This window comes from Choloepus didactylus, chromosome 4, assembly GCF_015220235.1.
Source record: "Choloepus didactylus isolate mChoDid1 chromosome 4, mChoDid1.pri, whole genome shotgun sequence".
Lineage (NCBI taxonomy): Eukaryota > Metazoa > Chordata > Mammalia > Pilosa > Megalonychidae > Choloepus > Choloepus didactylus.
The window spans coordinates 105,689,565-105,702,012 of record NC_051310.1 but is presented as its reverse complement, the minus strand read 5'-3'; the positions used below and the strand labels follow the sequence as shown (position 1 = coordinate 105,702,012).

The window sequence follows — 12,448 nt, the reverse complement described above, 5'->3', positions numbered from 1 at the left end:
GCACTGACTCTATTTCAGAGGGTAAATCAACTTTCATTATTTAAACAAAGGAAAATCTGGGCGCCTGGGATTGTAGTAAAACAATAATTTTATCAGTGTATTGAGAAGGAAGGGAATGAAGAAGAACTTGTATTGTCCCTTCCCCCACCCCCAATTTGTTTTCTTTTTTTTTAAAGCAGCAACTTGTCCAAGTTTTCGTTACGTATCAAAAGTTTTGCCAAGTTTATTTTACCACCATGAGACAAATTGTGTAATTAGGTAGGCAATGAGTAGAATTTTTTTTCATCCAAATTAAAATAGATTTAAAACTTCAAGTTTTCATCTGTTGTTTTTTTTTTAAACACCCAAAACACTTACCAAGCATCTTTAATACTATTTCACTAGGTTACTTTCAGGATTCTTCATAAAAAAGATTTTCACTTACTCAAATCTATTCTAATGGAGATTCTTAAATTACAGCATGGGGGGACACAGCTGAAGTAGAGAATAGGACAAATGAATTACGTTTTAAGTAAAAATATCCCTCTTAAAACTTATATTTAAGGTAATCTATTATGGTATAGTTAGTAAAGAAACTTTAGGCTCAAATAAATGTAATCTTCCTGTAAAGATCTTATTTTATTAGTAACCATAGGAAAATTATGTTTGTGGCAAAATTGTGTTACTTGCAGTTCATTTTTTTAAGATGTTTCAGAATACTTAAGAATTTATTTCTGTAATTATTATAACTGTCTTGTTCACATTCTTTGCTTTAATAGTTAAGCAGCTTTCTAATAATTTCTGTATTCTATGTCTTTCATACCAGTGTTATCTATCTATCTATCTATCTATCTAAACATACCAAAGGTTTTTCATTGTTTATCTTAGAGTTTTATGTGTGTATCAGTAAGAAGGCCCATATGAAAAAAGGGAGCTAATTTGTGCACATTTACAAGTGCCTTGAGAAGAAGTTTTAAAAGGAGTTAATTAAGCATTCTTAAAGAAATTGGAAAATCAGTGAGTTAAAGTAATTTAGTAGGTGAAATGTTGAACTGAATTTCAGGATTCCCAAGTTTTGATCATAGCTCTAACACTAAATATTTAGTTTGAGGTGGGTAAATTACTTAATCTCACTGAATTTCAGTTTCTTCATCTTTCAACTGAATGAATTGAATAAGATATTCTTTCAGATCTCTTCTAGCCTGAAAATTGTATCATTTTCCTCTCCTTAAATCACATCTGTAACTTAAATATTTAAAAAAAACAATCAACAGTACTAATAAAGTCTATTTATTAAGCTTGTGTTTTGACCATTTTATTATCTTTCTTTGACAGATCTTTTTGCCAGTTGACGTTTATTTAGTGGTTACAGTTTATAAGTGTTTTTGAGGGGCAGTACTAAAACCTAAATAATTTCTGAGGTTATATAGGGATTCCTTATTCTTGATGTAAGTCTTAACTATAGCTAGCTGCTTACAAATATTCCCTGTAACTTTCTGAGTTACCTTGGTATTTTCTAGCAGCCTCAACAAGCTAGAATTGAACTCATGACTGAAGCTTTGATGTGTAAATTTTTCTTTGCACTTATAACTGATGATGAAGAAACCATTATTCATTCAGCACAACAGCACTATTCTAGGTGTTAAGAACACAGTGAAGAAAAAAGACATATTCAGAAAAGAATGGTAAGTGCCTGGATAGGGCAAACAGATGATAGGATACTGTGGAGGGACACCTGACCCCATTTTGGATTAGGATTAACAAGTTAACATCTGAACTAACCTCTGAAGGTAGGGTAATTAGAGAGAACCAGGAGAATGCTGTTAATGCAGAAGCTAAGAAAAGAGTCCATTTTCAAAAAAATGAGGAATCGTAAACAGTATTAAAAGCTTCAGAGAAAAGAATTGAAAAATGAACTTGGAATTAACAGGAAGTTTATTGGTGATCTTAGAAAGTTATTTTAAGTACTGTGGTAGCATGCATAGCCTATGGGCTCAAGAGTGAGTGAATTGGAGGTGGGAAAGGAAGGGCAATAAATATAAACAAATACTCTTAAAGGGAAGTTTCACTATGGAGATGACAGGACAGCATAGCAAAAGTAAGAACGTGTTAGAAAGTGAGTTAGTGTTACAAAAACTTGTGTGCCAAGCAATATGAAAAATATAATCATGAAGAAACGAGGGTTTCTTTTCTCATAATTTTTAGACTACTATAGAAGAATAGTTTTAAATTCTTTAGTTTTTGGAAGTAAATGTCACCTGAAATCCTTCGTGAAGCTTTTCTTAATTGGATGGGTGATTTCTTCACTTATATTGTATAACTCCCATATTTCAGCTTCTATTAGTCTCTTCAAACATTTACATTTGCCTTTTATTAATGTATATATCAATGTATATATTTAATACCTTTTATTAATGTATATATTTAATACCTTTGCCTTCTGGAAAGTAGTTTTAGTTTTATTCAATGCCACATGAAAACAGGTGTTGTAATAAATGTTTTTGATAGTTTAGTTTATAACACTTGGGGTTAACTTTCCTTGTTGGTCTATAACACATGGGGTTAACTTTCCTGGTTGGTCTCTCGTTTTAAAACAATTTCCTGATATGTGGAGCAGTTTCCCCCCACTCACCCATGTAATGATAGTTCAGTGGTTTCTTTACTCTAGAATAAAGACTTTTAAATAAACCCCAGTGATATAAGGATTTATAGTTCTTAAATCTGAAGGAATCTGTTGTTTTGAATCAAAGTAGCTTTCGATCTAGCTGGGCTACAATATCTCATTTTTATGAATTCATGGCATGGCTAAGTGGTATCCTATTTTACCAAAATTAGCAATTTACTGTTTAAAAACAATATTTTATTTTTAAAATTGAGAAATAAGTTATGGATACAAACACAAAGAATTTGAAAATTTTCATTAATATTGAAGTTCTGAGACCTAAACTGAAAGTGTTGATTTATTTTGTAGTTTTCCCCATACATGTGAAAGAAGTGTTATGTTCTTTTTAGTTTCCCCACATATTTTATATATTAACATTGAAACAAGGTTATGAAAAAAATGTTTAATACAAAGTTTATGGGTATCTTAAAAAAATTAAAACATAAAGGGTTTGTTATAATCTATTTAATAAATTACCATCTGATACAGTGTCAGAAGTGTATTTACAATTGAATTTGTGGTTTTAAGTTGACTTATTTTTGGCTGGTTAGTGCAGTTCGAAGAATTAGTTGTTATCAATCCTCAACAAATGGTCTTTCATTTCCAAATGCACCAAAATCAGAATATTTTTGTGACTAAAAGCATTTTTATAATATTCTTAAACTAATGAAGACTCAATAGTATTTATTATTGGTAAATAATTTGTATTTTCTAAGAAGAAAATTATTTGACTTTTTCTGGGTAACTTAAAATCACAAAAGGTAGTCTGGTCCAGTGGTTTTCAGTTTTTTCTTGTGAAATAATTTTTTACCAAGTCCAGTATATGAAACAGATAAAGTCAGAGTTGAAGATTATGAGGATTGCCTACCCATCTGCCTCCACCCCTTAGGCTTCTCTGTGGAATCTTGCTGCTTCTGGGAACACAGCTTTAAAACAGCTCATCTAGATCCAACCTATGTCTTCTTCTTTACCCCATTTCATTTTACAGATGAGAACTGATGCCCAGATTATTTGTTTAGTTTTTATGAACAAAATGGCTATAATTTTGGAGATTATACAGGCAACTTCTAATGGAGGAAAGCTTTCTTAATATTCTTGTTGCTGTTTGAATTAGTTTCTGTGTAAATGAGGTAGGGGAGATAAATGAAACCCTTGAGAGTTTCTTTTAGTTCTTTCAGTTCCTTTTCTTCAGGACTGTTAATTTCTGGTGTAGGAATTCTTTGTATATTTTTATTGTATTCTCAGCCAGATTTATTTCTGATGTATACAGGATAAGTTTGATAAATAATCTGATACCTTGAGTCTGGGAAAGGCCCAGGAAGCCATGTGGGTGGTGAGCACAAGGTAGTAAGGGAACAAACATCAAAGGAAGAAGAGGGAAAGAGCAAAAAGACAGAAAGCTAGCCAGACTTATCCGTGAAAGTAACAACTTTTGAGAGCAATAAAATATGTCTTTAGAGCACAGGATTTGATTTTTCTTTAGACATGCATGTATAATTTGTTTTTTCTAACTGATCTTGTCTACCTAATTAGAATAAGGTTTGAAAAGAAGCCTTTAAAGTAAAAATATCTTACTGTGTATTTAGTTATAGCGAGCACTTAGTAACCATTGTGACATTCAACAAATTAATCTCTTAGTCTTAAGGATTCTTATTTAAAAAAAGAATAAAGCACATGAGGACATGTGTATGTTTTTAACTTTTGAATAAAACATTTGTTTTACAATTGGTGTTATTTATGTTCTTTTCTATATTTTTCCTTTACAGAATGTCCCATTCTCAGTTTAGCCTTGAAAATTAAATAGCCTCCATTACTCATCTGGTAACTAGTTAGTTGCCCCATCTTCTCCTTCATTGAAGGGGAGTAATGAGAATAGCTCTTTCATTTCCCAGGTCTTGTTTTAATGGATGAGAATATTGATTTTTCTAAATATTTACATTGTTCTTTGAAGGAGCTGTAATTGGCATTCTGAAAATCACTGTATTTTAAAACTTGGTATGTACTTTACATGTCATTCAGTCTATAAAACTAGTTTCAGAACTCTGATACATTTCCTTCCTATGCATTTTTATATAGTTGAGATGCTCTGGTATCATGAGCAACATCAGAAATTTCATATAAAAATATTTTTAATAATGGCTAATTAGAAAATATAATGGGATAAAAGATACCATTCAGAAGAGCCACAAAAAGAAAAGAATAGCTGGTGCTAAACCTGGCAGTAAATGCAAAAGATCTATACTAAGGGAGAAAAAAGGATGAGTTTTGAGTATTCAGAAAGATAGAAGAATAGTCAAGAAAATATAAAAAAGAATAGATGAATGTTGGGGGCAGGGGAGGACTAGTCTACCAGATACATGAATATGAAGAGCAGTGGAACAGGACAGAATCAACTATGCATGAGAATTTAGTATATGATAAGAGATGCATTTCAAATAGGGTTGATGATTCAATAAATGCTGTTTGAACAACTAGGTAAGCCATCTGGGGTGGAAAGTTTGAATACTTTCTAACTGTTTGTATCAAAGTTAATTTCAGATGGAATAAATATTTATATATAAAGATTTGAATACATAAAAGTAGTAGAAAACTCAGATTGGGGGAATGTGCTGACAGGTGATTTTTTAAGCATGGCTTGAAATTCAGAAGCCATAAATTTAAAGATGATGCATTCCACTCCAAAAGAGCTTCTGCATAACAACAAATTTCAATTCAAAATTGGAACTGGGAGAAAATATTTTCCACACTTATAAATGGGCAGTTGACTAAATATGTAAAAAGTCTTCCCAAATCATAATTAAAAAGAAAATCCAGTGGGAAATGGGCAATTTATTTGAAGAGAGTGCACAGAAAAAGAAATATACAGCCTTAAATCTTTTTTCAAATGTTTAAACGTCCCTCATACTAAAAGAATTTCAAATCAAAACTAATAAAATGTTCATTTTTAACTGTTAGATTGGCCAAAGATCAAGGAGTTGGCTAATATTCTATGTTGTCATGGCTGTGAGAAACCAAGTGCCACTCCCAGAGTATAAATTGCTGCAATCTCTGAAGGGAAGTTTGGTAATACCTTTCAAATTGTTAATGTATGCCTGTTACAAATTCGCCCTAAAGTATTTTCATATGATCACAAAGATGTATATATAGAGATAGTTCAGTAGGTAGAAGGGGAAAAAAAGAGATAGTCTAAATATCCGTTAATAGTGGACTGTTGAAATAAGCCGTGCAGACTTAAAGAGGTGGACCCATGTGAAACAATCAGAAATCTACTGAATAAAAAAAGCAAGGTACAGAATAATGTGTGATACTGCTACTGTGTATGTGTATACATACATGGATGTACTTGAATGGTCTAAGAGTGCTTATATGGTTTGTATGGACATTGGAACATCTCTGAAAGGATATGTAAAAAATTGAAGAGAGTGATTGCTTCTGTGTAAAGTAGAAAGACAGGAATGGTGGTGAAGGAAACATTTTTCAATATAAACTCATGCTATTAAAAAAATTGTTTAACCGTGAACATATGTTAATACAAATAATTTAGTAGTAAATATTGTAAATTATTCTTAAAATAAGGTTACTATTATTCGAGTTTTTTTAAAAATACAGTTCTCCAGACTCTCTAATATTTAAAGTTGCTTAATATCCCATTATAGAATACAGTATACTTCATTTAACCATCCCTCAAATTATTAGCACTTCAAATCATGTAAGCAATCTATGGTAGAACAAAATTTTACTGTTCTTAGCTATTCTGAATAAATCGTCTGTGGTTTACTGTAGGATTTTATTTATTTTCTAGGTTAGCTACATTCCATTCTATGTCCTGTATTTGTGTGACAGTTATTTATAGCAGCTTTATTGAGATGTAATTCCCATACAATGCCATTTACCCATTTAAAGTAGTTTTTAGTATATTCAGAGTTGTGCAACCATTTTACCACTGTTACTTTTAGAACATTTCCTGACCCCCCCCAAAAAGACTGTACTCATCAGCATTCACTCCCTACTTCCCCCCACTTGCCCTGCAACCCTAGACAACCAGTAATCTGTATTCCAGTTTTAGATATACCTGTTCTAGGCATTTCATATAAATGGAATCATAAAATACGTGGTATTAGTAGCTGACTTCTTTTACTTAGCATAATGTTTTCAAGGTTCATCCATGTTGTAGCGTGTATCAGTACCTTGGTTCTTTTTATTGCTGAATAATAATCTGTCACATGGATATACCATATTATTTATCCATTCATTGGTTGGTGGACATTTGGATTGCTTCAACTTTTTGGCTATTAAGGATAATGCTGCTATGAAGATTCATGTACAAGTTTTCACATGGACATATGTTTTCATTTCTCTTGAGTACATAACTGGTAGTGAAATTGCTGGGTCCTATAATATCTCTGTGTTTAACTTTTTGAACAAATACCATACTGTTTTCCAAAGTGGCTTTACCATTTTACATATCCACCAGCAGTATTTGAGGGCTCCAGTTTTCCTACATCCTCACCAACACTTGTTATTATGTCTCTTTGATAATAGTTGGCCTAATGTGAAGTGGTATCTCATTGTGATTTTGATTTACATTTCTCTGATGGCTATTAATATTGAGCATCTTTCGTGTGCTTGTTGGTACATGGCATTTTCTAATATTTTTATTTAGCACAAACTTACTATTGTTACCCACCTTTCCTAAAAATTATATTTTTGGTGGATGTATTTTTTCATTAATTAGGTGTTTTGTGTTCAGTGTATTTGCATGTCTAAATTTCACTACCTAAAAGTTCATTTTAGGATCCCTTCTATTCTTGTCAAGTTGAATATTTTAGCCACTGTGAATAATGTGGACTTAACGAGCCTTACTGGGTCACTGTATATAGTGATTTTTCTGATAATGTCATTGTTAAAGTCCTTGTTTTATTTTTGTTGCAGTATTTCACTGGCCTTGAATGTGGACATAAGTTCTGTATGCAGTGTTGGAGTGAATATTTAACTACCAAGATAATGGAGGAAGGCATGGGACAGGTAAAACTGCAAATTTAATTTCCAGTTTTTGGTGAATTTTCTACAGTGTTTAGACCCTTGCACAAATATGAACAGTTTAAATTTTCTGGATTATGAATCACATGGGAAACTTTTTCTAGATTAAAACACTAAAATATAAATGCGGGCTTTTTGTATTCATAATAAGACATTTTAGTTAATGAGCCAATCCAAGTAATTTTTCTCAGTGGACATCAGCCTTGTATGTATCAGGCCAAGCTTACCGAGGAATTTTGTCAGATATCTTGGCTTTTGCCTTTCAGTTTTGTATTGGAAAACCAGTTATTCAGGTTAGCAATAGTTACTTTTACTGTTTATGGTGATAAACATACAAACACATATCTTTTAAATAGAAAGGGGAGAATTAAGATCGTACAAATGTTAAGATATCCCTAGAACCTAGCAAAGTGTCTGGCATTGGTAGGCCTTCAGTAAATATTTGTTGAATGAAGACATAGTTTGAATTTCAATCAATCTTTTTCAGACTATTTCGTGTCCTGCTCATGGTTGTGATATCTTAGTGGATGACAACACAGTTATGTAAGTATTTTTGATAGATTCTGCATTTTGAATATTGTTCAGTTGGTTAAACCAAATTAACTTTCTTTCAGTATACATAGGAGATAAAATTTTTTAAATATGAGAATACTTTGTAATCTACATTCCTTTGTGGTAGGTGCAAAAGCCCATTTGTAACTTGGTTAAAGGCTCATTCACTAATGTGGTAAATGTGGCTTTTTTTAAATCATGGAATTGGAGAATAAGATATGTCACTGAGTCAGTTGATGTCTGGGAAGCACATGCCAAGATAGAATTGGAATGAAAGAGAATTTTTGTGGGATAGTATCTGTGCAGGGTAAAAGGGAGGAGAAGGAGCAGGAGTAGGCAGGCTTTGATGCTACCACTGATACCTGTTTTAAAGAGAGAAAAAAGGAGGGAACTTTTGTAGGAAGACATTCAAACCATGGTGCAGCTCTGAGAGAATCTCTGGCGGCCTGTAGAGGAATGTTGCAATAATCTGAAATGGGCAGGCCCTGGTTACCCTTGCTTTGCTCAGTCATTGACTGGGACCTGTCCAGGGAGAGCATAGCCTCTGTTCAAATACTGCTGCAGATCCCAAAGGAGACTTCAACCTACTGCTGTCCCCATGAAAGGGTTCTCTTCTGAAAGGAGAAAGAAGCATAGTTAGTTCTTGAGCCTGGAGTAAACTTCCTGTTTGTTTAATTACGCAGTCAGTGCCATCTCCATAACCTCAAGTCACCTAATTGATCTTGCTCCAGGAAGATAAACAGATTGAGGAACTATGAATAATCCAAGAATAAATTGTATAATCAGTCCTGGCTAATTTCCTGTACAGAAAGGTATACTTTTGTGTTTAAGCATTGGATTATCTATTAAATAAAAAGTAGTCAAGAGCTTCAATAAGCAAATGTCTTAACCTAATAAACCGATGAATTGACTTGACCAGCATGGTTTATAAAGCTTACTGATTCTACTTTCTTAATAACCGCAACCTTCTTTGATTTATTTGAAACCTATTTACCATTTTTGTCGCTCTGTGTTATCCTGGTTCTATTTTTCAGGAAATCTTATTCCATTATTATTTTAAGCTAGCAAAAATGAGCCACCTAACATCTTGAAGTACCACTGTCCTTCTGGATGTCTTCATCCTGTTCCAATGTTTTGTGGTTCCTTGTGGACTTCTGTTCCTGTATTCTTTCATGCATTCCACAAATATTTACCAAGAGCTTACCTATTAGCACACATGCACAGTGGAACAAAAGAATGAAGATATAGTTCCTTTCCACAAGAGGGTCACAATAATAAATAATTGCAATAGAGTTTAAGTTTTTTATATATAAAGCTGTGTATACAGTGCTGTTAGAAAGAAGCAAATTATTCTACCTCAAATGTGTAGAGAGATTTTATAGAGAGAGTAATATGATGAAAGGTATGAAAATTGTGGGTGAGGGATAGTATTAGAGAAAGAATGCCAAACAATATTAACAATATTTAAAAGTTAGATCATAAAACTTTTCTAGTAAGGATTCTGTAGTGGCTAAAGTACAGGGTAGGGGGCTGTTAAAGATGAGGATGGAAAGAGTTTGGCAGTTTATAATGATTTTTGTCATAAAAGGTTGTTAAGACTGTGATAATAGTATTTTCATTTTAAAAATACAGCTTTGGTGAGATAGTGGAGGGTGGTTTAGACTGGGGAGTCCTATGGGCAGTTAGATGGTACAGGCATACCTCATTTTATTGTGGTCTGCTCTATTGCACGTCACAGATAATTGCATTTTTTACAAATCGAGCAAGCATATCCATATTTTTCCAATACCATGTGCTTACTTCATGTCTCTGTGTCACGTTTTAATTAAAGTATGTACACTGTTTCTTTAGACATTATGCTGTTGCACACTTAATAGACTGCAGTATAGTGTAATCATAACTTCTATAAGCTCTGGGAAACCAAAAAATTTTTGTGACTCGCTTTATTGTAATAATTGGTTTATTGTGGTAGCCTGGAACCGAACCCTCATTATCTTCAGGGTATGCCTTTACCTAGAGTAGTCCAGGTTAAAGATGATGGCTGGGCAGTTGGGATTCCAATAGGGGACTGTAGAATCAACAGAATTTAGGAACAGATTGTTTGTTAGGTATGAGAAAACTCCAATGTGAGTCTGCAGTTTTTAATTTGATCCGTTTCTTAGAAAGTAATACCCTTCAGATGTGGGACTCAGTAACAGTTAAAGAAATGGGAGAGGATGCCATCACTCTTTAATGGAATGTAGAATGAGAAGACAAAAATTTTAGAGACTAACTTTTAAGGGGACAATAGAGGAAGAGGGGTCATCGTGAAAGATGCTTTTAAGTGATGCTTTAAGAATTAAGAAAACCAGAAGAGAATAATGTTATAGGAACCAAGATAGAAGAGAATGTCAGCAAGAAAAATCAATAGTGTTGCTTGCTGCAGAGGTGTTAAGGAGAACAGCCTTGAAAAGAGACCACTGGATTTCCACTTTATGAAAGCATTGTTTCACTACAATGGTGAAAGTGGGGATCACATTGCAGTGAATCCAGTATGAATGGAAAATGGAGTCAGTCTGAAGAAAGGAAGGCAAAGTGTGATGGTTTGTGTGAGATGAATATAATCCCCAATGGATTGCATATTGATTTATCTTATCTGTAAAGCACCTTTGGATAATTCTGTTAGTTTGTAACTTGAAGAAGTTGAGTTGGGTTGAGCCCATGGCTATGCTAATACTGGTTAGGCACTTTTACCATTTTCTTGGGTGTTCTTAAATATCATCCTTATAGCGAGTGTGTCAGTTTAGACATTGTTTTTCAAACTATGCACAGTGACGCTCTAAGCTCTTCCTGAGAGGTACGTAGAATCTCCGCTAGGGGACTCTTTCCTCTGGGTTTGCCAGAGAAACCTGTTTCATGTGTATCTTATATATTGGGTTTCAGGATAAAATTTTATTTGGAGAAAAGCTAGTTTGGAAGTGAATGAATGTTTGCAATATATAAAACAAATGTGGCTAATTTCCTTGATATCAAAAGGGCTCTGACAAATCAATAGGAAGAATATAATCCAATGGGAAAAATGAGGGAAGGACATGAACAAGCTAAAAACATAAAAAGCTATCACATCTTGTTAAGTGAATGCAGATCAAATTAGATACTCATCCTTAAAATTTTTGTTTTGGTGTTTCAGATTGGTAAAAATTAAAGAATAATGTGAATGATACAGTACAACAGGGAGTGTACACGGTTGCAACCTTCTTGTGATGCAATTTAGGAATTTCTGAAAGTTTATATGTTCTTCAATATTTTACCCATTAGTTTCAAAAAGTCTTTGAATTTTTCATTTCCTTGCTTTCTCACTTCCTGTGTTTCTGACAAGTCTGCTCCTAATGATACTGTTGTTTTTCTATCGCTCCTTTCAAGATTTTATGTCTTTGGCTTATAGATATGTCTAGATGGGGTTCTCTTTTTATTTATCTTATTTGGGATTTGTTGAGCTCTTTGGACCTGCAAGTTAATGTTTTTCATAAAATCAGAGAACTTTAAGGCCATTATTCAAATATTTTTTCTGCACTTATTGGCATAGACTTTTGTCCCACGGGTCTCTGAGATTCTTAATTTTCCTCAGTCTTTTTTCTCTCTCTTTTTCAGTTTGGATAATTTTGTTTGATCTGTCTTTGAGTTCACTGATTTTTTTTTTTCTGCCACCTTAAATCTGCTTTTGAACCCATCTACTCAAAATTTTCATTCTTGTTAATGTACTTTTCTTCTTTAGAATTTCCATTTTCTCTACTGAGACCTGCTATTGTTAATTGATTGTTAACCTATTTTCCTTTAATTGTCTGCATAATTTCCTTTAATTCTTTGAACATATTTGTAATAACTGCTTTGAGGTCTTTGTGAAATCCATTATCTGAGCTCCCTCAGAAACAATTTCCATTGACTTATTTCCTCCGAAGAATGGGTCATACTTTACTGTTTCTTTTTATGTCATAGTAATTTTTGGTTGAAAATGGATATTTTAAATACGCATTATAGCAACTCTGGGTTCTGTTTTCTCAAGGTTTGTTGCCTTTTTTTTTAATCTCTCTCTCCATCTGTTTAGACCAAACTGGAATCTTTGTGCCTTTCAAGGTACAGCTGAGCTCTGCTCAGTTTTTAAGTTCTTATTTCTTAAATTTAAAATTCTTGTTCTCCAAAGGTCACCACTTTTGTCTGTATAGCCAGTGATTTGGG

At 33.2% G+C, this 12,448-nt stretch overlaps 1 protein-coding gene across 2 annotated transcripts in view; it reads left to right on the top strand.

Annotated features, from left to right (window-relative positions):
• Nucleotides 1-12,448, top strand: part of ARIH1 (ariadne RBR E3 ubiquitin protein ligase 1) — a 163,928-nt gene that overhangs the window by 108,606 nt on the left and 42,874 nt on the right. For both annotated transcript variants that reach the window (XM_037833495.1, XM_037833496.1), the window contains 2 exons: nt 7,574-7,666; nt 8,169-8,224. In XM_037833495.1, coding sequence (XP_037689423.1) covers nt 7,574-7,666; nt 8,169-8,224 — 149 coding nt within the window. The remainder of the gene's footprint in view (nt 1-7,573; nt 7,667-8,168; nt 8,225-12,448) is intronic.